Source organism: Mauremys reevesii, linkage group 7 (genome assembly GCF_016161935.1).
Source record: "Mauremys reevesii isolate NIE-2019 linkage group 7, ASM1616193v1, whole genome shotgun sequence".
Lineage (NCBI taxonomy): Eukaryota > Metazoa > Chordata > Testudines > Geoemydidae > Mauremys > Mauremys reevesii.
Window position 1 is genome coordinate 39,737,531 of NC_052629.1, and position 27,250 is coordinate 39,764,780.

The 27,250-nt window shown below is 42.0% G+C and overlaps 1 protein-coding gene and 1 long non-coding RNA gene across 2 annotated transcripts; one reads left to right on the forward strand and one right to left on the reverse strand.

The window, feature by feature from the left end:
* Positions 1–79: 79 nt before the first annotated feature.
* LOC120409426 lies at positions 80–2,350 on the forward strand. The gene is made up of 2 exons (XR_005601292.1): positions 80–470; positions 964–2,350. It is a non-coding gene; the product is annotated as an uncharacterized LOC120409426 (long non-coding RNA).
* Positions 2,351–3,489: 1,139 nt separating this feature from the next.
* PPA1 (inorganic pyrophosphatase 1) lies at positions 3,490–26,221 on the reverse strand. Its single transcript, XM_039547504.1, has 11 exons — positions 26,008–26,221; positions 22,404–22,468; positions 16,334–16,387; positions 15,072–15,191; positions 13,558–13,644; positions 13,062–13,188; positions 11,927–12,054; positions 10,174–10,259; positions 8,350–8,419; positions 6,509–6,548; positions 3,490–3,861 (listed from the first exon to the last, which is right to left on the reverse strand). Exons 1-11 carry the CDS (start codon positions 26,069–26,071, stop codon positions 3,830–3,832), a joined length of 873 nt encoding a protein of 290 aa, XP_039403438.1. The 5' UTR covers positions 26,072–26,221; the 3' UTR covers positions 3,490–3,829.
* Positions 26,222–27,250: the final 1,029 nt, after the last annotated feature.

Genomic DNA, 27,250 nt, shown 5'->3' on the forward strand with positions numbered 1-27,250 from the left:
TCACAGAGCGTGTAGCCGGGGCCGGTCGGGCGGCCGCTCTGTGCCTCGGCTGCGCTCAGGGGCAGGTCCAGCCCCCCCCGGCTCCTTTTGGCCCCGGCCGGGCAGAGCCTGCCTGTGGCCAGGGCGGGGCGAGGCGCTCAGGCCCAGGGCTCTGCCCGCCGTCTCCGCGGAGCAGCGCGCAGGGCCGGCGCTAGCTGGGTGCCTAGGAGATGGGTCAGGTGCCCGCTGGGCCGGGCGGCGGGGCGCGTCACCCCTGCCGCTTCCATGTCTGCAGGAGAGGCGCTTTGCTAACGCGCCCCTGGGAGCCTCACGGAGCGGGGCTGCAGGCGAGGAGCCCTGCAAGCCCCACGAGTCCCTCACCCCAGCCATTACGTAGCTTGTATGAGCAGCCTGTGGGGGAACTGTGAAGCGGCCCTAAGGTGCTCAACACCTAGGGTGACCAGACATCAAGAGTGAAAAATCAGGACAGGGTGTGTGTGTGTGTTGTGGGGTAATAGGAGCTTCTATAAGAAAAAGAACCAAAAATCAGGACTGTCACTCTAAAATCAGGACATCTGGTCACCCTATCCCCCCTCTCCCCCATTAGTGGCATCTGACCAGGCCTCCAGCCCAGACAGCTGCTCTTCCATATAGCCCAGTGTCCACTCTTTGACCCTTGTTTAGGCAGGGCCGGCTTTAGGGCAATTCAGCCAATTCCCCAGAATCGGGCCCCACGCCCCTAAGAGGGCCCTGCAATGTCCCAAAGGAGCTGCTGCCGAAGTCCCGGCTCTGTCGGCAGCAGCAGCTCAATAACTGCTGCTGTCTTCGGCAGCATTTCAGCGGAGGGACCTTCCTCCGCGGCAGCGATTGAGCTGCTGCCGAAGACAGCGGTGGGACTTCGGCAGCAGCTCCTTAAGATTGGGCCCCACGGTGCCTAAAGCCGGCCCTGTGTTTAGGGACTCATTCCCTCGTGCTTCACTTTAGGTAGAGATGATCCTGGATACAGGAGAAGCCCTAGCACGTCCTTGTTTTCTCCCCTGAACACACCTCCCTCTGATGAGCTACTGGAGATTAGGATGATAGAGCAGGAAGGTAAGTGGTAATACTCCCCTTTCTGCCCTCTTCTGAGCATCCCTCCCCAAGCCACCTGTTCTCTAAGCAATGCACATATATAAATGGAAGTTGAGTTCTTGAGGAGTATACTCAAGCTAACATTAGTTCAGTTTTTTTAAGTGAGTTAGCTGTAACTGTTGTATCATGTAACTTCAGTAGAATGTGCTTTCTGTGCACATTCTTGTGAACCAAGTGTTTGGCAGGAATGTGTCACAGCACCTATTACCAACTACTTAGTTGAAATTGTATTTTTAATTCACAAGCATATATTCACCCTGAAAGCCAGATTCTAAGGAGTCATGTTCATTCAATCAGGTAAACATACCATGCCCAAGTATCGGTAGCAGATGGTGATAATATAAGATGGAATAGAATCTGCAGGTTGCTCATTATAGCATTTGCTCTGCAAGGCTATTAGAAGTAAGAGTTTGGAAATGGTACATATTACTTAAATTAGCTTTTTATAAGGCACCTTCCTGAAAAACAGCAATAAATAAGTGCTTTAAAGAACAGCAGTCAAAGAGCAGAAGTGCTGTTATTTTGGGAATGTAAAGACTTCTGCCTGGCCCCTGGACATTTTGAAAATTCAAAGCTGCAGATTAGGGAAATCCTTCACAGATGTCACTCTTATTTGATGGTTTAAATCTCTTTGGACTCTGACTGTATCCATTAGCTTTTTATTGTTCTTTTAACCGGTAAAAAGCACAGTTGTCCAAAAGACAGTATTTGTTCATTCAGCACATAATGGATTTACATTAGCAAGTGTATCTTTATAGTTCTACAAGATACAAGTATTTTCTCTGTTTGGAAATGGGAAAGTGAGGGACAGAACAGGCATTACTTGGCCAAGGTCAAACAGGGAATCTAGTAGAGCAAGGAATTGAACCCAGATTTCTGAAGTGCAGTTCAGTCCCTAAACCATAATTCTTCCTGTTTGTCACCCTTTACATGCCACCCATGGACCATGAGAGCTGGTGCTGTTCTCAACAAAAGTCCCCGGAAAGCAAGACTCTCTCCTTGGGTTGAAAAATCTAAGACACCCTCTTGTGAAATTGGAGGGCTTTTGTGCTCAAACTCCCTCAGAACGGTGCTAATAGTTGTGCTGGAGCAAAAACAATTGGTCAGCAACAAAAACAGCAAAACCATCTATGCAGCAAGTTTATAAAGCAGGGTGGATGAATTGTGATTTAATGATAATTTTTGTATTTTACTTTTAAAAAAATGGTAACCATTAAAATGTATTGGATTTACAACTAAATCTAGTCTTTACACTATATTTTCTGCTTCTTTTTGCTATCCTGGAGAATACACTGTACCTATACATGTATTAAGCAATTACATAGCTTAACATTTATTCAGATTCTTAGTTTACATTTTTATTTTTTTAGAAAAATAATGGATTCATTTTTGCTACAAAATTTGTGTCAAACTGTTTGGATGAAAACTCAAATTCAATTAAATGCATAAAACAGCATTTTAAAACTGTTTAGTTTAGCGGGCCAATGGGATGCTGCGGGGGCAGTGCCTGGGGGTAGAAGCTTGCGGAGGCCCCCTGGCTTGCCCTGCCTTGGAGCCCCAGGTAAGCAGCATCCTCCACCCCCTCTCCTGCCTCCAAACTCCCTCCCAATCTGCACCCCATCCTCCTCACACACCCCTGACCCCCAAACTCCATCCCAAAACCTGCACCCCAATCCCAGACCACCTCCTTCACCCAAACTCCATCCCAGAGCCTTAAGCAGGTGGGGGGAGGCATATTCTGGGCAGCATGAGTGACACTGGCCCACTGGTAGGATTTGAGGACTGGCAGTGGCCCTAAGGTAAATTGAGTTTGAAACCCCTGGTTTAAACCTTAACACAGGTTGTCAGTTTTAGAATTTTAGATAGGTTTATTTAAAAACACACAAACCTGTATTTAAATGAGATTATCCACATGTATTTAAATCAGATTAGATTTTTTTTTAAATCAGTTTGTATCCACCCTGGTATGAAGTAAATAGAATTTTCTGCTAACTGGTCAGTTTTAGTAATATTAAATTACTTGCAACAACAGCACTTAGAATTGCTTAAATTTGTTTAAGTTAATATACTCAAGCAAAGGTTTCTGTGCTTTAAGGTCTAGCTGATGCACAGGAGTAAGTGGTTTGCAATTGAGTGGAGTACTGCTAACCTGACTGTCTAGGTATTTGCATTTTTCAAGCAGACACACCACATTTTTACAATCACTGAAATTAAGTGTCATGGTCCCTCCTCCACAGAAGCACAAGATGAACATATGCAGCCTTTGTCTCTTGACAGAAGAAATTTGTTTTTAAAAGGCTTATTTGATTCAGCAGACTAGCTTTGTGTTTAGACAGATTACTGGGAGAGGAGAGGAGGAGGAGACAGGAATCCACAGAATGAATTTCAGCAAAATAATTTTTATTTCTTACTAACATACAGTGAACACCCATCAAATATTCTGTACACAATTGAGTTGAACAACTACTGTTGTGATGTACAAAGATACATATTAAGACACGTGAAGCTGCTCTTTTACAAAATGATTGCTTTTGATCTCCACATGTCTTTGGTACATCTTGAACATGACATCATTGGTAGATATGCAATTCTGTTATAATAAGTTACCTATGATAAGACCATTTTTTCTTCTGGAACTGTAAGCTAGTATTTCTAGTTTCCCCCCCACACACTTAGGGCTTCCGGGTAGGAGAAATGTAGGCATTTCAACTTTTAGGTCTTAGTTTTTCTGGTAATAGAACCACTTGTCCACTGTAGTCAGAAAAGGAGGGGGAAAAAAGAAAAAAGGAGGTTTAAACTCAGTTATCATTGTACATTTAGTTCAAGTTCTCCAGGACCCCACAGACCATTAATATTTCTGCGGAAAAGTTTGTGGACCCAGTGTTATCTGCCTGGGACTATTATGAGTTACTTACCAACCAATTCTTTCAAACTTTACTAATTTCCTCAACCCCGGACTATCAAATGTGATTTGGGAACTGCTTCTGCTCGCACTGTAGTCAGTGGAAGATTTGCTATTAACTAGAATAGGAGCAAGACTCTTTTTGGCATTTTATCAGTATTGCTAAGTAGAGAAGCAATGAGAACAGTAACAATACAGCCTTAAAATTAGCTAAGCCACCCTGATGTTTGCAGTCCCTGTACTTTAATGTTGTGCTGGTTCAAACTTTACACAGCATTCCTGCTGCCCTGTCTCCTCAGCCCAGAGAGACCAACAGACAGAGTCTTTCCCAATTTTAAAAAGTTCTAGCCTTCCCATTGGCTCTTTGGGTCAGGTGCCCACTTTTTTTCCTTTACCTGGAGGACTTTTTAACCCTTTACAGGTAAAGCAAGTAAAGAACAGCTACCAAGAGGAATTTCACAGCTAGCTGGCTGGCTGTCCATCAAGGGGAGCTACTCCCACTTCATTTATCACACTAGCACTCTCTCTAAACTAAGGGCTTGGCTACACTTGCAAGTTAGAGTGCATTAAATCAGCCCCGGGCACCCTAACTCCTGAGATGTCCACACAGGCAAGGCACTTAGAGCGCCTGGAGCACTCCTGGTAATCCACCTCCACAAGCAGCATAAAGCTTGCTGCACCCTGGGTGAAATGCCCCAGGTGTCAGTGTGTGGACGACATGTTGCATTACTGCGCTGTGATTGGCCTCCAGAAACATCCCATAATTCCCTGAAGTCAAGTGGCCACTCTGGTCATTGTTTTGAACTTGGCTGTAGGTATGCAAGTATCCCCTTTCAAAGCTCCATTTCTGACAGCCGGCATGCTTATCTGCTCCAGGACACAAAAGCAAACCATTACTGTGGAATGTTGCTGCTGCGGCTTTTGTGCATGGCGGGGGGGGGGGGGTCTGCTGCCATCTGAACTTACAAGACAGCATGCTGACACACTCTCTTCCCCCACGTACACACAATACACCACCACACTCCACACACCCATTTGAAAAGCATGCTGCAGCTAGTTGCATGCTGGGATAGCTACCACAATGCACTGCTCTCTGTGGCATTGCAAGAGCTGCTAATGTGGCCACGCCACTGCGCTTGCAGCTGGCCGTGTAAACACACGGCAGCATTTTCCCTGCTGCTGTCTCCGAAGGCTGGTTTTAACTCCCAGCGCTCTACATCTGCAAGTGTAGCCAAGCCATTAGTTAACAAGAAAGTTTAATCTGTGTTCCCCCTTCTTAAGCAAACTTTATACTTGTTACTTTAGAACTTAATTACGACCCTAGATTTTCCTGGAAACAAGGCAGCCATTTTGATTACCCACCGATTAGACAATGGTGCAAAAAGGGCTCTTAGATTTCAATGAATCCTGAGTCATGGAGTTGGGAGCATTACCCCAAAAAAGTTTTTTGTGGAGACTGATCCCTTTATGGGGCTTCAAAATGGCAGCTCATTTCAGGCATTTCTCTTTATTACATAGTTATGATCCCACAACTCCTGAAGTAAGGCAATCTGTGAAAAGGTTTTAGTAACTGACTTACTCTAGGACTGCATTGGTGCTAGCAGCCTCAAGATTCTAAGATTATAGACATGTTATTGCATCATATCTAGAAAAAAATGGATGACCAAAGAATACTTATAGATGTGACAGTACTAGTACTGCTTCAGTACTAGTATCATCAATCAGTGAACCCATTTAATGTTACTAGGAATATCCAATTACAAGTTTAAAAATGCTTTTGCCTCATTGAATATGCTTAAAGCAACAAAGAGTCCTGTGGCACCTTATAGACTAACAGACATATTGGAGCATAAGCTTGTGTGGGTGAATACCCACTTCGTCAGATGCATGAGATATGCTTGCATCTTTAATAAACCAGTCACACAGTAACAAATGCTTTAGAAACTGACAAGAGGGAGTATTGCTTTTCTGGCAACTTGTCTGTTTTTTGTTACTTCTGACTCCTGGGGTGTGTGAAATCAAGCCTCTTTTTTCAGCTCACTCATACATCACACTATTAATGGATAATATGTTACACAACTACTGTGTAATTTTCCCCTTTCACTTTTTTTCTGGCATAAAGTAGAGGGGTGTGCATTCTGCTGCATTCACTATGCTTTCAATCCTCTGGTGTGCTTTTCCTAAAGCTCAAGAAACCTGCTAATCCCAGTATTCCTTCTTCTCTTCTTGCTAAAGCTATTCAAACAGCAGTTAGAATGCCTGAGGCTGCAGCATCTTCACATGCACAAAATTAGGAGTTAACACAGTGGAAAAGTTATTCAGACATTTTTAAACAGTGTTACCTACAAAATCTAGAGTTCTAAATAAAGCTTTTAGTTAATTTCCAATGCTTTTTAAAAATGTTATACTTAAATTGACTGCAAATATTTTCCTATAGAATCTCTCTTAACACTTCTTAAAGTCACTTTGGAATGAGATGTAGGTTTTAAGGCTTACCTTCAGGTGGTATTTTATTGGCAGTTCCAGAGGGTGGTACCTGATAAATAAGAAGTGCATTAATGGCTTATGATTATGGAACCTATTAAGATCTGGGGACTACTGTGCTTCTAGGTGTTCACAAAGCCCTCTCTTTACTCAACTGGATTTAACATCCAGACTATATAAATATGGAGAGATTCATACCAGCCAATACTGGAGAAGTATGGGTGATGAACACAGCTAAATATTGTCAGTATTCTGTAAATCAGCACAGCTTCTAGATAATATGGAAGTAATCAAGCCAGCTATTTTTTGGTGGCATTCTGCACTAGGCATATCTACCTCTACAAAGGCAAGGAGATAACAGGCTATTGTCTTTCTGCAGCCATAGCTATTTTATGTCCTAATACTGGATTCAAAAAAATAAGAGCAAAGGACATTTAGAATTAGTTTTGGATTCAAGGTTTAATATTTCCCAAGGAGTATTTGCTTTCCTAGTGATAAGACGGAAAAATATTGTGGCTGGTGACAATTCCATTCCACAACCTAATGAAGTGTTCTATCCTCAGAATTTTACCAGGTAATTCCGACACAGCTATAACATGACACTTTTAGAAACCAGAGTAAGTTAAACAGGTTTATTTCTTCATCTATTTATAACTGGCCTCCGCTTCTGATCAGAATTATTTTAACACCAAAAGGATTTTCATTACCTATCCATTCACACTTTTTTGCATCACTTCTATTAGAAATTGCCAAATATTGTGGTACTCCAGACTTACAGATGTAGCCAAATATTGTGAAGTGCTTGAATTCCTCACTCATTTAGAAGTTTGATTAATGCAGTACACATTAGATATCACACAATGCATTTGACAGGAAATATTCTCAAGGAATCAGAAAGGAATTGTGAGGGAAAATTTAGCAGGCCTTAAACTTTAGACAAGACCCTGAGTTTGGTCAAGCTTGCTTACAGCCCTTGAACTAAGATCCTGCTTGTTTCTGTGCACAAGGGGCAGAAGGAGTCAGAATAGAAAAAATCCCCAAACAGAACAATTTGTAATAGCCCAAGCTTAGGAACTATATAACCGCAATAGCATTGTTAGAAAAGTCAAACTGCAAACGAACCAGACTGTGAACAACAAGAAGAGTGATTGTTCTTTTTGCTTTTGATCTATATTAATTTTGCAATGTATTCCAAATAAGGTGATTAATACAGAAGTATTTGTAATTTGTCTGTGGTTTTAAGCTCTAAAAAGTGTGTGTGTTCCTGGACTCAGGGGGACAGCTCCAATAGCTGTCATCCTCTGTGCGCCTGTAATCAATAAAGGGCCTCAGACTAATCTGATTAAAAAACACAACACGTGGATCGATTTTTTTCCACATCAGAATCCTTTGGGAGTTGTTCCATTGCAAATCTCATGCATTCTGATGGCAAAGGGTAGCCTATACTTTAGGAACTGAAGCTCATGTTATGTCTTAAGTATTAATTTTCAAAAAGTTCTTTAAACATTTTAACTTCAAGTCATTTACATGAGTTAATGAAACAAAAAAGAAGTACATTGCTCCAGGTAGAACAGTGTTTCAAGAAAGATTCCATCCCCAGGTGAGTCAGGCAAGTAGAAACCCTGAAAAAGGTGTTTGAGTTTCTGTATACCCATGCACCTCTGCTTACTAAAAAGTTCATGCTTATTTGGCCATCCAGAGTGATTTTAGCTAGAACAACAAGCTGCTTCTACAGGAAAAAAAAAAAAAAGTGTTTTTTAGTGCACCACCTAAACTCCTTTTGTCTTTTCTTTATAATTATGGACACCAGGTGTTATTAAAAAATAAAGATACCCAAATCTATTTGTACTTACTGCTTCCACAGTAGCTTTAGCAGATTCTTGACTAATACAAAAGGAGCTGTCTGACACAGTTGTATTTGCGCTAAAAGAGAAAGGTCAATCGTGAGCGCCACGTTCTTTCCCCAAAAGTATTAGACAACAGCATTAATGGTGTTAAGGTTGCCCGTTTTAAAAAAATACGGGCTGAAGGCTCAGTTTTTGAACAAGCTACAGAATGAGTTGCTAACACTAGAGTAACATAAGAACGACTACTGGATCAGACCGAAGGTCCATCTAGCCCAGTATCCGGTCTTCCGACAGTGGCCAATGCCAGGTGCCCCAGAGGGAATGAACAGAACAGGTAATCATCAAGTGATCCATCCCCCATCGCTCATTCCCAGCTTCTGGCAAACAGAGGCTAGGGACACCATTCCTGCCCATCTTGGCTAATAGCCAGTGATGGACCTATTCTCCATTAATTTATCTAGTTCTTTTTTGAACCCTGTTATGATCTTGGCCTTCACAACATCCTCTGGCAAGGAGTTCCACAGGTTGACTCTGCATTGTGTGAAGAAATACTTCCTTTTATTTGTTTTAAACCTGCTGCCTATTAATTTCATTTGGTGACCTCTAGTTCTTGTGTTATGAGTAGTAGTATACAATACTTCCTTATCTACTTTCTCTACAGCAGTCATGATTTTATAAACCTTAATCATATCTCCCCTTAGCCATCTCTTTTCCAAGCTGAAAAGTCCCAGTCTTATTAATCTCTCCTCATACAGAAGCCGTTCCATACCCCTAATAATTTTTGTTGCTCTTTTCTGAATCTTTTCCAATTCCAGTGAATCTTTTTTGAGATGGGGCGATCACATCTGCACACAGTATTCAAGATGTGGGCATATGATGGATTTCTATAGAGGCAATATGATATTTTCTGTCCTATTACCTATCCCTTTCTTAATTATTCCCAGCATTCTGTTTGCTTTTTTTTGACTGCCACTGCACACTGAGTGGATGTTTTCAGAGAACTATCCACTATGACTCCAAGATATTTTTCTTGAGCGGTAACAGCTAATTTAGACCCCAGCATTTTATATGTATAGTTTATTGGATTATGCTTTCCAGTGTGCATTACTTTGCATTTATCAACATTAAATTTCATCTGCCATTTTGTTGCCAAGTCACCCAGTTTTGAGAGATCCTTTTGTAGCTCTTCGCAGTCTGCCTGGATCTTAACTATCTTTAGTAATTTTGTATAATCTGCAAATTTTGCCACCTCACTGTTTACCTCTTTTTCAAGATCATTTATGAATATGTTGAATAGGACTGGTCCCAGAACAGACCCCTGGGGGACCCACCACTATTTACCTCTCTCCATTCTGAAAACTGACTATTTATACCTACCCTTTGTTTCCTATCTTTTAACCAGTTACCAGTCCATGAGAGCACCTTCCCTCTTATCCCGTGGCAGCTTACTTTGTGTAAGAGCCTTTGGTGAGGGACCTTGTTCAAAGGCTCTCTGAAAATCTAAGTACACTATATCCACTGGATCCCCTTGGTCCACATGCTTGTTGACCCCCTCCAAGAATTCTAGTAGATTGGTGAGGCATGATTTCCCCTTACTAAAACCTTGTTGACTCTTCCTCCACAAATTATGTTCATCTATATGTCTGACAATATTGTTCTTGATTATAGTTTCAACCAGTCTGCCCAGTACTGAAGTCAGGCTTACAGGCCTGTAATTGCCGGGGATCACCTCTGGAGCCCTTTTTAAACCCCTAACAAAGACTTCTATTTACTCCCATTTGCTTAGAATTTTTAACAAAAAAACAGTGTAACACAAGAGTTGTAACCTACCAATTGATTTCTCCTCCATCTGTTTTTTTAAATACTAGAGCTGTCCAGTGATCATGAGTGCTTTTGATGACGTTAATTGCAAAGTCCTAAAATTAAAAATAAATAAATAAATACCATATTACTGGCAAACATACTAATGATCCCCCACTGATGGCAAATACTCTAATGATCCCCCATTCTGTCAGTTAGATAGGAACCAGCAGAACCTAATGTTTACAGTGGGTATTTTAGAAGAGCAAATGTTCTTGCTATAAAGTATCTCTACTATTATTTTGCGCTCTGTCACTATTAGTATTATAGTAGCAGCTTGAGCTGCTGAGTAAGCTTAGGGCCCCTTTGTGCTTGGTACTGTACAGATTCCTAGTAAGACACAGTGCTTGCCCCAAACACCTTAACAGACAAAATGGGGGATTATAAAATGTCTATTTTAAGATGGAATCAAGATGCATAGGATATATAGTAAGTTTATGGTACACAGAGGAATTGAACTCTGATCTCCTAAATCTCAGTCCAGTACCTTTACCATAAGATCATTTTCCCCTCTCACTAACAGAGTCTATGTTAGTGAAAGGTTGATGTTCGCTAACATGTGTTGGCTTAACCTCATCTAACCTCTATCCTCCTACCCTAGTTTAAGCAAACTCTTAGATGTTGCATTACTTTGTATCTAAGAGGATGGATGGGTGGGACAGGAAAAAAGAACTATAGCTATGTAGAGGAGCCGTGACACTGGCCAGTTTTTGGAAACATTTCCTGAATATTTAAAGGAAGGGGACATTTCCAAATAATTTTTGGCTAAAAATTGTTTTAACATTTTTTTTTTAAACACAAACATTTAAATTCAAAACACTTTTTAGACTCGTGCAGCCTGACACACAAGAATCCTTTTCTAGCATATGATCCAGAAAGTGAAACTAGTAATGTAACGGTTATAGTCAAAGACAAGTGAAATGCTTAGTGAATATGGTTAAAAGATTATTTTTTAAAATTCTTGTTTTGCTAGTTAGAAATAATTGGAAAGAGGGATGCTATCAAAACAAAACCCTTACACTCTGAGGAAATCGGTGAGAATTTTGGAATATATGTACGACCATACAGTAACTTAGAAGAGGTAAGTCAGCTCCTGGTTATAGCAAATTAGGACAACACATATCTGAAGGAGAAAGGTGTGTACACAAGCTCACCACCCAGTTTTCATGGGCTACCTGTGTGCTTCTGTCACCCGCTAGGGGGCTCTACCAGGGCAAGACTAAGGGGTGGAAGGAGGAAAAGGAAAAGATCAGTGAGATAAAGGGAAGCCCCAGTCATGACCGCTTTGTTCTGGCTAAGCTCCACATGGCAATAGAAAGGCATGGGAGTTACTGTGCTGGTTCTATGCCAGAAGGTCCAGTGTTCTGTAGAGGGATACACCTATTTTATGTGTGGTTTCCAACAGCTGGGGGTGTTCAACAGCTGCATTGCACCTGAGGATGTAACCCTTAGTGTTTCTGTGAGCAAGCAAAATGAAGATGGGGTTGGAGAAAGCTAGAAGAGGAATAAATCAGTGATTTCTATTACAGTAGATAAAATAAAGCTTAGTCAAGTGGCTTAGGTTTTCAAGTGAAACTTCAGTTTTGCAGTCACACTAGCATTTAAGTATGCAATATGTGCCTGACTCTTAATGTACAGACTATTGTTCCTCAACTATAACATGCTTTTTGGACAATCAGATTGGTTTTATAGATTTACAGTAATGAAGAGGTGGTTACATCACCTTGTCTTTAAATTCTCCATTAAATGCAAACTGGTTTTCTGGCTTCCCATCAGGTACCTTGTACCTTCTAAACCAGTCCACTGTAGCTTCTAGGTATCCAGGTTTCATCTTTCTGACATCATCAATATCTAACAAGAGAGAAGGGGAAAAAAACTCTTCTTTATCATGCAAATAGGTGCTGTCTTAAACTAGTCTATGCAATCCGTATAATATTCTTTTGTCCAGACCACCTTTGAGTCTAGCACTACTGAGGAAGATAAGCAGTATGATTGTTGACTATAGTACAACACCTGACACATCTCCTACACAGTGTATGCATAGCTCTCATGAGAAGTCATTTGTTAGGGACAAGTTTGGCTATGCTACTATAAGTCAATTTGAGATAGAGGGTGGATTTTAGATATCTAAGAAGAACAAGATTTACCTCCCTGCCCAAGTTTATGCCAAAAAGCCAAGAAACAAGTTCATTTGAGAGGGCAAGAAGTCAGATTTGAGGCTGGTTGATCACAGTATATCCAACTGTCAAAACCATAGAAGAGTTATTTTTCCAAAGATAGTTTGATAACCTTTAATAGGTCAGATTAGCCCAAGTTATTTTACTGGAATCTTTTCTGATTTTCAGGGGAGAAGGGGCAAAAGAAATTTTGACCTTTACTCAAGAGAAACTTGAGTGGAGAACTTAGATGTGTTTTGTCAGACACCACATGCTCACTTAGCTGTATGGACCTGATCAAGCCAGCTGTTACTCGGAGGTGCAGATTGTGCCAGCAAAATCTTATGAGTTCTGTGTATGCAATTCACCCTCAGCAGAGTTTCCACTCTCCCCTTTCCTCAAGGTTTTGGCTGCACAAGGGTAACCAGCTCCCACTGGAAGCTTCCAAGCGACCTCTACCAGCAGAGGTGCTAAAGGACTGTGCTGAACCAGTGCACCCTTCTGCTCCCTAGGAATATGTAGATCCCTTGGCACAGAAAGTAGGATGGGAGTGAAAAAGGGATCTGTGTTCACCTTGCTTTGCCAAGGCCCTATGCAGAAGCTGGCTAAAATCTAGCTCTATGGATTTTAAATGCAGATTTTTCCAGTATGAAGGAACATTCTGTTCAAAACCCGCAGTTGCCTTCCTCCTGTGCTACTTACTGTTATACTTGGCTGCTTCAGGGTCTTCAATATTGATTGCTATTACTTTCCAGTCTGTCTCCCCCTCATCAATCAGTGCCAGTGTGCCCAGAACTTTCACTTTTATTACTTCTCCTCTTGAGCACACCTAATTCAATAAAATGTATTAATTATCTCTACCAATGTGCTATGGGATGTGCAACAAGACAAATTACAATTCAGTAAAAAGTTAACATTCAAAACAAGTTCAGTAAGAGGATCAATACAAAAGACTGAATGGCTGCAAACTAATGTAAATCACACCACAGGGTGGCCATTAACTTGAACCTTTGCCTGAATTACATGAATTTGGGGAATTAAGATTCATTACATTTCAGCACCAGAAGTCTCTGTGGCAGCATTAAGAGAAGCCAAGTTCTTAATAAAAGACCCAGAAGAAGTAGTCGTCTCTGGAGTCAGTTAAATTAACAGATTACAGTTCTCAGAAATAAACATCCTTTGTAAGATAGCACATTACCTTGCTTCCAATTTCACACACATCAATTGGATCATTATCTCCACAGTAGCCAGTATTTTCATCTTTATGTCCTGGATGCTCCCATGTCTATGTATGAGAAAGAGATTTTTAAATTAGAGGAGAACCCCAGAGATTCAAAATTTACATGAATGGCTGAGCTTTTCCATGCAGGCAGCAGTTTTCTAGTGAAGAAGCTTAATTGAAATGGAATATTTCTCCATTGGGTTTCAGTGGGAAGAAAGTCAGTTTTGATTGCTGGTTAGGAAGTTTTCACTTTTTACATTTGTTTACACTTTATCAATTTTAAGTTAGCCTGTTTATTTTGTCCATGGATCTGGGATTTCTAGATCAGGATAAGCTGCATGCTCACTTCCTCTGACTGTTTTTTCCCCCCCAACTACTTCTTGTTATCAGAACTGACCTGACGTCCTCCTAGGTCAGAGGGGAGGATACAGAAGGTTAACAGGAGAATTAAAAGACAAATAAGATCAGTATTAAGATAGTCCTTTTAAAATAAGGAACTTGTAATGGCATTATTTACATCTTTATGCTTGCAGGCAGGCAGCCAAATCCGTCCACCCACATCTTTGATGGTGGAAAGTTTGTTTGAATTTAAGGGCAGTGTGTGGACAAAGTTCAGAGGAGGGTATGGAAGAGATCCATTCTGTACAGGGTGCCATACAATGTGTTGTGTTAGCTACAACATTAACTAAAAACCTAGTTTATTTATATGAAATAGAAAGTCTATTTCTAAAAAAGGCCAGGACTGTTCAAATTACAAACGTGAAGCCTAGTAGAATGCAAATATTAATGCATCTTGTCTAACGTGATTTTAGTATAATTAGCCATAGGATCCTAAAGCATTTTCAAGTTACGTACACATTAATGACTCTCTTCGTGATTTTTCATTGTCTGTACACAACTGAGTGTAGGGTCTCCTGACAGGCTGCTTTTAAGAATTTGTCTGGGAACTGAAATCCAAGTCAGACCATTAGATGAAGCGGCAGGGATCTGAGACTTACACATGGGTACAGAATCACTCCTATCAGAGAGTACTTACCAAATACCTATAGCATTCATTGTTCTTATGTAGCAACATTCTTCAGTGAAGAGTATCAACCTACTACAAATTTCTGAAGACTGCTGTTCAACTGAATTGATAGGTGGTAGGCGTCCTTGTAGCTTAACAGCTGACATATTATTGGTATAAAGCCAGTTTTATTCTACACTGGTATTTTACTGCAAGTTTATATTTTTGTTAGCTTGTTTACATGATTTGCATACTTACCTTCCTCTTGAGATTTCTGTCACTGTCACTACTGACTACATATTTCCCCTCATTAGCATTTGCTATTTCAGTTTCAGTCTGAATAGATTAAGCAGATCTTGTTTTGTTAGCATGGTAGCATTCACATTTTAAAAAAAATATATAAATATATTCAGGATTGTGTTTGTGTGGCTAATATCTAGTTTCCACCACAAGAAAAAGAGAAGATATATGTACAATGCAATACCTGTGGGATAGCACCGTAATTCCAGATATAGCCCTTGTGGGGAAATACATTAGCAACATAACGCAGCTTTCCTTTCTTCACGTCTTGTTTAATTGGGTTTAGAGGATCCTTTGTTGCAATCTGAAACAGACAAATGCAGTTACCTGCATGTTTTTTTACCTAACTAAACCAATGACCATTTAGTTACCCTGATCCCAGATGTTCAAAATTAGAAATTTGAATCTAATCCGAAAACCTGGCTGCTTATGTAGGGGTGCTGAGAACCCATCAACTCCCTTCAAAGTCAACAAAAGCTATTGGATTCAGTACCTTTGAAAGTCTGGCCACACAGGCAAATGCCAAAATATGCCTAGAGGCTTTTTTTCCTCCTTTTTCATCGAAAGTCTTGGCCTGGGTTTGCCAGTAAAAATAAATACTATTGACATCATGGGTAAATTTTGCCTCTGGAGGAGTTGCCTAAAATGGTATCCAAACCAGTCCTATTTGGAATGAGCCCCTTACTTGGAGATTAAGATACATTACAGATTGTAGCTATTAGGATACAGGCTCTCCCTCAGTGGTCCAACTAGTCAGGGGCCAGCCATAAAGGGAAGGCTACTCCCAAGGGAGGTATTCAGATAAGATGGAATGTGGTAGCCCTCCAAAATATACAATTCCTCTTAATACCCAAACCCATCCTTCTCAAATTATGTTTATATAGCCTGCAGTCATTCCAGTGCCCAAGAAGTATGGACCAAACTAATCCCTTTCCTGGAGAAAGTCTCTTCCGCTAGGCATCTGGGGCTTCAAGCAAGAGTCTTAAAGCTCCACCAACACCTGGGTCTTGGACTGAAGGTGGCTGCACCTCACACAGGAGCAATCCTGGCTAACTATTACAATGTTACTAGTTCATTTAGCAGTTAACTATAGTAAAACTTTTATTTACGTTTTCATAAAACTGCCCGTACTCTATTTTTTTTTAATACAGCCAAGTATGCTTTGCAACTGTTATACCTAAACTGAGACATCAACACTGATCAGAGCTTTAAGTTTCATGATATTTTGTTTACTTCAGTATTAATACACAATAAAGCTAGTTACCAAAGTTTTACATTTAGATCTGTTAACTTGGCTTTCTTCTGCTTGTTCCAGAGCAAAAAGTGTTGTACTACATTAGACTACTTTTTTCCTTTCAAAAAAAGCCACACAGAAGTCAGCAGTGCCAGAGATTTAAGAACTAGAAACAGCAAGATCTTCAATTATAGATTTTATCTTCCACTTACCTCCATCTTTGCATTTGTCCATCGAGGTACTTCCACAACCATGTTGAACACATTCTGAAATGAGCAAGAAGCAGATCAGCAAAATCTCTCTGAAATGAGAAGTACATCCCCATATTCTAAAGGAAGCACAAACTAATCAAAAGCAGCAAGTTATTTAAAGTTCTAACACATTTTTCTGTGTCCAACAAGTGAGATAATTTTGTTACATCTTGATAACTGACTGAGCAGCAGGATTTTGAGTGTCAACAGTAAAGTGTTCAACATTCACACTAAAAAAAAACAGGAGTACTTGTGACACCTTAAAGACTAACAAATTTATTTTAGCATGAGCTTTCGTGAGCTAAAGCTCACTTCTTCGGATGCATAGAATGGAACACACAGACAGGAGATATTTATACATACAGAGAACATGAAAAGGTGGAAGTATGCATACCAACAGGCAGAGTCTAATCAATTGAGATGAGCTAGCTCTTGCTCATTTCAGAATGTGTTCAACATGGTTGTGGAAGTACCTCAATGGACAAATGCAAAGATGAGCTAGCTCATCTCAATTGATTAGACTCTGCCTGTTGGTATGCATACTTCCACCTTTTCATGTTCTCTGTATGTATAAATATCTCCTGTCTGTGTGTTCCATTCTATGCATCCGAAGAAGTGAGCTTTAGCTCACGAAAGCTCATGCTAAAATAAATTTGTTAGTCTTTAAGGTGCCACAAGTACTCCTGGTTTTTTTTTTGCGGATACAGACTAACACGGCTGCTACTCTGAAACCTATTCACACTAAAGTTACTCCTCCATGCAAGCCCAACATTAAGGCTACTTTATATTCTGACAGTGGGTATTTTTACACTGTTGGTTAACAGGCATCTTTTCAGCAACATAACCCATAACACTAGTAGGTCCTGAATTACCAGTTTTAAACTGTTTTTTTATTAAACATACAGCAAGAAGTATCTCACGTGAATTTCTAGTGAGAAACAAAATGGAGACCAAAGAAAGCATAAGCAGATCCATGACACTAAAAAGTTTCATTTTTCATTTGCAGGATGAATATAATTGAAGCAGTTCTAAGAAAAAAATGCTTCTGATAGGCTATAGGAGGAACAATAGTCAGAACATCTGAGACCTCTGGTTGTTTTTTATTGTTTAAGTCAGGGTGGAGTTTGTATTATGTAGAATGCCTATCTATAGGCGCAGGCACATTTAATGGAGTACGTGCCAGGAATACAGTAGAACCTCAGAGTTATGAACACCTTGGAAATGGATGTTGTTCATAACTCTGAACAAAACATTGTGCTTGTTCTTTCAAAAGTTGATTTAATATAGCTTTGAAACTTTCTATAAAGCAGAATTTTTTTCTGCATAAACCATCTTAATTTAAATGAAACAAGCCCAGAAACAGTTTCCTTACCTTGCCAAATCATTTTTTTTTAAATTCTCCTTTAAAAAAATAGTTTAACAGTACTGTACTGTATTTGCTTTTTTGGGGGATGGGAGGAGGGCATCTCTCTTGCTGCCTGATTACATGCTTCTGGTTCCAAATGAGATGTGTGGTTGACCGGTCAGTTTGTAACTCTGAGGTTCTACTGTATAGAACTGTCTCTTGCAGTACTGAGATTATGGGTGGGACTTGGCAAGAAATTTCCACCAAGAAGAGAGTTAGACTAACACAAAACCTTTTCTGAAAGTCCCATACTAGAGTCATTTCTTCCTCCAGAGGTCAGAGCTTTTTCATTTTTTTTTTTTTAATATAAAGGCCTCCTCCGCAAATAAGATTGGCCTGTTTTTTCTCAAAGTGCTGAGCATCTGCAGCTCCTGGCTCCATATCAACCGTTGGTTTATCTAATCCTCAGGTTAAGCAGCATCAGTGTTTCATAACAGTTATATCAGAGATGCTAAATCCCTTGCACCTGCATTTCACTATAGTTGGATGACTGATGGTTTGCAGTCAATGTTACATGTTCTCCAGTTTCAGTTTACTGCACCTACTCTTTCAATGTTAGGGGCTCTTCTCTGTGGGTTCAGAGCTCCATTAGTGTTTGTGCATTGCTCTATCAAAGAGGGAGAGAGAAAGATCCATTAGTGTGGAAAATGCAGTGGATCAGAACAGAGTAGGTAAGGTGTGATTGTTCAATCAGTGCTTAAGCGTATGGAAATAAACAGAACTTTTGAATGGAGCAGGTGAGGAGGTTGAAAGGTATTAGCTAAATTCAAGATAAGGCAACTTCTGGAAACTTGTGTATATGTAGAAGCTAGTTCATATTTGGGAAATTAAGTGGGTGAGTTTGACATGGTTTAGAAGGCATGATTGATAATTTAAGATAGTGTGAATTCATGTTTGAATACTAGAAGGGCAAGAGCCCATGTACAGATAGGTTTAGCACATCTCAAATCTTAGACTGAAAAATACTTTACAATCCTCTCAAGATCTTAAAAATACCAGGATTAAGAGCTAGAGACAGCGTTCAGACAGATTAATGTAACCTTTTGCCCTAAACTGGACTACCTAACAAAGCAGCTACTGAACCAGCAGAGTAACCAGGAAAGTTCCCTGAGACAGCCCTGCAATACAAAGAAAAGTAACACAGTCAACACCGCATTATGTAGTTGTGTACATTAATCACACTTGTTTCTCTCCAGTGACTTTTTGTACGCACACCCCACAGACACTCATGTAGTGTGCTGCTTGTTTACCAATCTGAGATTGGCAGTTAGCAGGTATTACTCCAAATCCTGAAGCTGCTCCATAGACACTCACCCCCGTGCTCTAATTTTTGTTTTTACCCAGTTCAAGAAAGATTGGGGAGAATGAGAGTATAACTTTTGTTGTATTTTTGTTAGTCTAAGTTACATTCCCAAAATGTGCTTTTGGAAGTTGCTTTTTCACAAGTTAATGGGCAAGACGACCCTGCTCTCCGCCATATTTGGCATATGGTTCTTTGTGAGTGCCCTTAACTTGAAAGTGTCTTTTCCCTACCACCCAGCTAAATGCTGCCCCTTAACTCCCTCCCCAAGTTATACATAAACTTACACACCACATAGGAGTTGGTCTTGAAAGTATCTTGGTTCTGCTCAGATGTAGTCTTGCACACTACTGGAAACTTAGAAGTTTTTGTTTCAACCCATCTTCCCTTTATATCAATAACACCCTGGCCAATACATGGAACACTTCCAAAATGTTACTCTGTATCTACTTTAGTGGAATAATTCTGATAAGTCAGAAAAGATTTTTAACAGGAGGGTTTACTGTAAAAAGCAAGAGCTAGCTAGTGGACCGTGCACCTGCCTGATCTTCTGGGCTCTTGCCTCTTCTCTTACCGCCTTCAGAATGTGATTATACTAACCCTCTCCCCGTAAATGCACACTACTTCCTCAAACCATACATCAGAAAAAATTTTCATGGAGATAAAGCCCATGGGTAGAACACAACAGTCCAAGGAGAGGCTGGGTAGCTTTCACTCGCTGTATTCACACACAGGATGGCAGTTTTCCAGCTTCCCTTTATTAAACTTGAGGTTTTGATGTGCACATGCTGTGGTCCACTGAAATAGCAGGAGAACTGCCTTTCCTAGACTGAGGAAAGAGGAATGCAGAAGGTGCCAAAGACTGGTGCATAGACTGAGCTTTTTATTTTAGCGTGTGCAACATCTTAACAGATAATTCATCTATTTTTTAAAACTATAAATGTTAATACTAATAGCAAATGGAAATGAAAATAGCATATGCCCAGCCAGCTCTCTACAAAAAGTAGTTATTAAGGCAGCACAGACAACCCTATTCCCATCTATAGGTCCTCTTTGTAAGACTGAATTCCACAAATTACTTCACATAATAGGAGATTAGAAATAGTTCCTGAGGGGGGAGGAGGAATGAGTTTAAAAAAAGAAGGAGTAGGAAAGAGATCCCTGTGACACAGATTTGTATTTGGAGCCAACATCTTGATCAGGTATTGACATTGCATAACTTGATGCCATTTCACAATTTGTCAGAAATCATTTTGAAATGCGGAGTCCAGAAATACCTTCAACTCTGCTACAACGTTTGACCCATATTCAGCACTCCCATGGATGTCAGTGGAAGTACCACAACAGCTCAAGGAGCTTGAGAGACTTTAAAGAAGGAAGCAGTTCTCCAGATGTAATGGAAGAGAGTCTTACACTACTCCCATCATCACAGCACAAGCTTTGCCAATTCTGAAGTAGCACAATGTTTGGAAAAAATTACCAGAATAGATACGATAAAAGCCCTTATTTCAGAGGGGGGTGGGGAAAGGGCGGGGAAATACAATGAAAAATTCCTTCCACACAGCAAATCATTCCCAAGATCCTGAGCTGCCATTCAAAGATGTTAAGGTGGGGTGTGCAGAAAAGGTGCAGTTGGGCCAGACCTTGAGAGCAAGTTGTTGACAGCTCCTGTAACTTAAAATGGTGGCTCCAACCCTAAGGACTTGTTATGGCACCCATGGATCATAGAGAATGCAGGGATTCCTCAGCCATGTTCCTCTCAGAGCAGGATAGTTTTATAGGAGCTACTGCAATGGTTCTGTACAACCTGATGATCTCACCATACACTGGGAGGTTACTTCAGTAGCTGGTTAAACTGGAATTACGACAGATCTTCATTGGGAAAGTGACACAAAGCAGACCTGATACAGTTAAGAATTTAGCCCCAGAACTAAGAAGCGCTTCAGAACGATACAATGAAGACATACAACAATTTCAGTGGAGCTTTACATAAGGATTCTGCTCATGGGGAGCTGTTCACAGTACTAGGGCCTAAGCCATCACTTTTCAAATTCTTCTGCATTAGCATTCTTAGGGCTTGGCTACACTTGAGAGTTACAGCGCTGGTGGTAGCTTTACAGCGCTGTAACTTACTCCCCATCCACACTGGCAAGGCACATAGAGCGCTGTATCTCCCTGGCTACAGCGCTGGCTGTACTCCACCTCGGCCTGGGGAATAACAACTATAGCGCTGCTCTTGCAGCGCTGGGGTGCCAGTGGAAACAGTGATTAATCTTACTACGCTTTAACAAACCTCCGGAACCTTCCCATAATGCTTTTTAAGTAAAGATAACACTCTTTGTTTTGTTGTGATGCCTCTCTTTGTTTTGTTGTGAACTCGGGGCTCCCGGAGCTGCTTATCTAAAAAACAAACACAGCTACTGTTTGCTCGAGCAGAGGGATCCCTTTGGAATGTTTGCTTGAGGAGAGAAGCAGCCCGGAGGGGGTGAGGGGGAGTCTGTTTTGGAGCAGCTGCTTATCTGGTCTGAAGGCTATTTGCATTTAGTGAAAGAGAGAGGGGTGGGGAAAGGGGTCGAAACTTTTAAAATGATTGAAGGTTGGTGCTATGTATCTTCAAGTCCTTAGAACTTGCAAGGCAGGGAGCTGACAGTGTCAGCTCCAAAAATCCACTCTCTTCTGTCTCCCCCACGCTCCCTGTCACTCCACCCCACCCCCCCCTTTTGAAAAGCACGTTGCAGCCACTTGAATGCTGGGATAGCTGCCCATAATGCACCACTCCCAACACCGCTGCAAATGTAGCCACACTGCAGCGCTTTCCCTACACAGCTGTACGAAGACAGCTTTAACTCCCAGCGCTGTACAGCTGCAAGTGTAGCCAAACCCTTAGAAAAGTTTACATTTTTTGTAGCTCCCATCCATGAAGCCAACCATTTCCAGTTAATAAGACTAGTAACAACATTATTTCATATGTCTAAGTTAATAAAATTGCCTCAGTGGCTTGGCACCAGAAGTTATTTACTAGTTCCAAGGTACAGAAGACCTTACCATTCATTTTATAACAAAGTTTGTACTGAATTTCCCTTATCACCAGAGAAGGGAAGAGCATGATGTAAGATTCCACCTAACCCAGTTTGCTCAGTTAGAGAGATTGCAGTTGCACTGTTTGGCCAGTGGCCAACTACTGTCATAGTTTATGTTGCACAGTTATTTACTACACAGATGCACTGACAGGAGAAACCAATACTATCTGGAGTGAACAGATTTCTAATAGGCAAGTTCTCATAGTGGGCAGCTAAGAACCTGCTTAATATAGCCATGTACATTACCTTGCCAGCAACTGGATATATTGGAATATCATGGAATGGTGAAATGTATTGTCCTTTATCATTTTCTGAAAGAACAAGATAAAGATAGTAAATAAAGATGAATTAGAACTAATGAAAACAATTTAATAAAAACTACTATGGCTATAAAGTTGGCTTTATTCATATGCCTAGCTTAGCAGATGTTGACTGTGTCCTGAAATAGTAACAGTGAAGCTAGTGTCAGAGATGTAGTGTTACTATGGGCAGGTCTACACTCTGAGACTGATCCACTGGCAGTTGATTTAGTGGGTCTAGTGAAGACTCACCAAATCAACAGCAGATCGCTCTCCAGTCGACCCCTTCACATAGCTGGAGTTGCATAGCGTAGGTCGATTTACCGTAGACATAGCCTTAGTTACAGTTCATTACTGCAACATAGATCTTATAAAACTCCATGTTTCCTCCAGAAATACAGCACAAGACAAGATTAAAAAACAACCATCACTTGTTTGCAGAGCTCACCTTAATCTTTTAAAATATTATTTGTGCAAATGATTTTTTTTTTTAAATAGAGGGTTGTGAATATATGAAGTAAGTAACAAGACATACCTTCTCCAAGTAAGGCATAATTGTGCTGCTGTGTCTAGCTCCCTAATCTCAGCGAAGTTTAAAAGAACCAACAGATAGAAACATTCTATTTAAAATTCTAAGGAGGAGTCGATATCACAGGTGTATAACACCCTCAAGTAGTTAGACAAAGATACCTGGAATAATGGAAATAGAACATGGCACATAAGAGAATCTATGGGGAATATGATTAGAGAAATGGCATGGGGCAACCTCAAATGTCACCTATGGAGGTGACTGTATCTGTCACAAGATTATATAAATACTGATAATTGTCAAACACTGGCTGGAAGAAGGGCAGCAAATAACATCCAGATCTTATAGGAAGTGGTCTAGATTGACTTTAAGACCACCATGACGTTTATTTAGCTTGCAGATGTAATTTGTCTTGGAGCTGTATCCTCAAAGCTCCCCTAATCACTACATTCAGAAGCCTTTTTAATAAGCAAGACCTATACTCCCCCCACCCCCACCCCGAGTGCTATAGGTCACCCAGCAAGTCAAAAGTGGTTTCAATATATATGGCACATGCAAAGGGCCTTTCCACAGCATATTTTAGGTCTAATTGTTGAAGGCTACCAGCTAGTTAAGGTTGGCTAACCTCATTCATGAGTTACAATTATCATATATTTCCACCCCCTTCAAGCATTGCTGCACCCGAGGGGGGGGGGGGGCGGGGCAGGAAGGGAAGCATCCTCACCTCACAACTGCTTAGCTGGAATGAGTCTGAAGCGGTTTCCTGCCCCAGCTAGCAGATAACTGCTCAGAGTGAGAGTGGGAATGAAGCCAGAATCCTATGCTCAGCAAGTCCAGCACCCTTGCAGGATCTTCACAAGACTATTCTGCCCAGGACTGCTAGTAACTAATTTAAAGCTCAGCCAGAGTGCTCAGTGAAAATGGCTATTAACTTTGATGTACAACACATTGAAACAACCTGGTCTGCAAAACCACAAAAATAAAGAAGCAGTGTAGACCAGGACTGGAAAGTTCACTGTACGCTGTGTAGACATTCTGCTTTCTTTCACATTCTGGTACAGTTCATATTTAGAATTGCAGCTGATATTTAAAGCCACGACAGCAAGAGTGCTGCCGTTACAGCTGCGTAGAAGAGAACTTTGAGGGATCTGAGAATTAAAAAAGATTTCAATTTGTAGGTTTTCTGGTATTTTCTACAGACCTACTTATTCCAGCATAAATGAGTTATTTTGCTAGTTGCCCTCAAGACTAAGAGAGTCACCAGGTTGTTGTTTGGTTCCCTCTCAATAAAGCAAGACTTTTGAAATCTGATCATTCCCATGCAGACAATGTGAAACAGACAGCTGTTTCTACTGTTAACTGAGCAATACTTATTTGAACTCCCCACCCCATTTTCTCTCATGCTCCTATTGCATGAGCCGGAAAGTATGGAAGGGTTCTGTTGTTCATATCTGTGTATTGCCAATTAGTATCACCCAGAGATTTTTGTAGTGTAATGGGCAGAGTATTTGCTTTTTCTCTGTGGAATAAATTTCAAATTCTAGCAGGTCAATATTAGATATTAACTCTTCCTACTAAACAATACAGTACTAGATTATCACTTTCCTAGAAAGATTGTGTTGGATACAAAATGTTTCATAATCTCAGTTAAGAGAGCCATTAAGAGATTGGTCACTTAAATGGCTAAATTAGAGAAGCCAGCTAGGATTCTTAGCTACTATGACCCTTCAGAAAATTGAGTTGGAAACATTGTACTAACTCGCATTTTATTCTGGTAAAGTGCAACAGGGTAGGTCTGTTATTTGTGGCCAGTTCAGTATCATGCCCTTTTACTACTAGCCATGGGAAGCCAGCTACTTAGGAAGCCAAATAGATGATGCAATACTCAGAGAGCCAATTTTGTTCTCTCCTTCACCTCCAGCACAAGCTCTTACTTGAGAGCTATCACAAGTTAAGAGTGGGTACAATTGGGAATGACTTCTCTCTCTGTAGTCAAGGAGAAGATTTAGGGGGATGGAGGCAGAGGAAATTGCATTGCATTAGCAGAGGTGTCAGTTTGACAAGTCTTGTCAAGAATAGGAGAAAGTAGCCACTTCACAGAGGGAACAACTAGGTCCTGTGGGCTTCAAAAAAGGATTTTTAAGAGCTGATAGGTGCATGATGAACAGTCTCAGGGTCAGGTTTCAGAGTAGCAGCCGTGTTAGTCTGTATCCATAAAAAGAACAGGAGTACTTGTGGCACCTTACAGACTAACACATTTATTTGAGCATAAGCTTTCATGGGCTAAAACCCACTTCATCGGATGCATAGAATGGAACATATAAGAAGAGTGTATATATACACATACAGAGAAGATGCCATACCAGCTCTAAGAGGCTAATTAATTAAGATGACCTGTTATCAGTCTCAGGAACAGTCCTACAAGCAGCTACAGTTTTCCCCAGGATCTTTCTGTTCTCCCATCTATTTAAATGTGGACGATACCTCCCTCCCCCACACACATTTTCACTTTCACCCCTTCTATGTTTAAAAAAAAGGCACACGAGTAGAATAGGTGCCCCAGGCGAGCTGATTTTGGCAGGACTGCTGCTCGAGACACGCAGCAGCGCTTTCGTTGCTGCCCTGCACGATGGGTGACCCCATTCCCACCAGCCCCTGCCAGGCTGAGCCCTGGGAGCGGGGGGCCGCCTACGCCAGCGCCCCAGGTTACCACCCTAAGCAGCCCGGCCAGGCTAAAGGTCGCTCCCCCGGGGACAGGTCTGGGTGGAGCAGGAAGCAGAGAAAAGCCGATTACGGGATTAGTTTACAGCAGCAGCAGCAGGCACCTTGGCCGGCCCCACCTGCGCCGCGCTCAGACTTTAACCCGCCCGGCAGCCGGGCCGGCTCGGGGCGGGGGGTGCCGCGGCAGCTCCGTGCCCAGCCCCCCGGCGCTGAGGGGGCGGCCACGGGCGGGAGGCTGCCCCCACGCCGGGCGCTGTGCCGCCTCGCGACCCCCGGGCGGGCTCCCCGCGCGCGCACTCACTGAAGAAGAGCCGGTACTCCAGGCTGTTGGGGGGGGCGCGCTCCTCCACGCTGTAGCTGGCCATGGTGCCGCAGGCAGCGAACGAGACGCTGACACACACCACACCAGCCCTTCACCAGGGACGCTCGCGCTGCCGGCCACCGCACTGCGCAGGCGCCGGGCCTCGCCCCCTCTTGCGCCCCGCCCAGCCAGTCATCAGGGACAGCATTGCGCAGGCGCATGGCGCTGTGGGCCTCCGATGGCTTTAGCGCGGAGAACAATACTGCGCAAGCGCATTCCCACGCCCCGCCCACTTCGGCTCCTGGCCCACCATCGGGCGAGTTGTGGACATGCGCGCTCTTCTCGGCCTCGCTCGAACGGGCTGTCAAGAACACACGTGGCTTTCCCCGCAATGCGCGGGCCGCTTCCTTTCCCCGGCCGGTGGCGCGGTCACCGCTGCTGGCTGCGTAGCGGGCGCTCCCCTCCGTCCGTGCACCGGGACCTTCCCGCACCCCTCCACCCCCAGCTGGTGCGGTGCGAGCCCTCGCGTCTGTCTCCTTTAATCGCTGTGGGCAGGCCCCGCTCTGGAGGAGGGGCAGGATGTGGTACCCCGAAATGTGATGTGATTCCCCCGCTCCGGGTTCCAGGTGGCACGTGCCGCAGCGTCGCAAAGCCCGCTGCATATTGACTAGTTCGGGGCTGCCTTTTGGTCTGTAGTTAATGTGGCTGGGGGGGCCGACCCTGCCCCCAGAAGTCAGTGCAATTGAGTTCTAGGGGATCCGGCTCAACCCTCTTCTAACGCTGCACGCTCCACATCAGGGCCAAACGGATCGGCGCAGGACTCTGCAGCCCTTACAGCACAGATATTCTCACAATAAACGTTAACAAAACCCAGAAGAGTGATATTTTATTTCTGTTACTCGTGGCCAGTGATCCAGTAATACCATTTTGTACAGGACAGAGAGAACGGTCCCTAAACAAATAAATCTGATACAGGAGGGCTTTAGTCACAGTGTTACTAGAGGCAAGAGGTAGTGAATACCGATGTATTAGAGATATCAAAAATTTGTGGAATCGACTGATACAGGTGCACGTTCCAGGGAACAGTTTTCTCAGGTGCAACTTTTTATTTTGATGCTTCATTTGCACTACTAAGCCCTGGTGCGTGTGCTGCCTGCTTCTAAACTATGAGCATAATCTTATACAAGAGCTTCTGCTGCACTAAACTCCAGTTACATGACTTTTCCAAATACGCCCTTGTCTT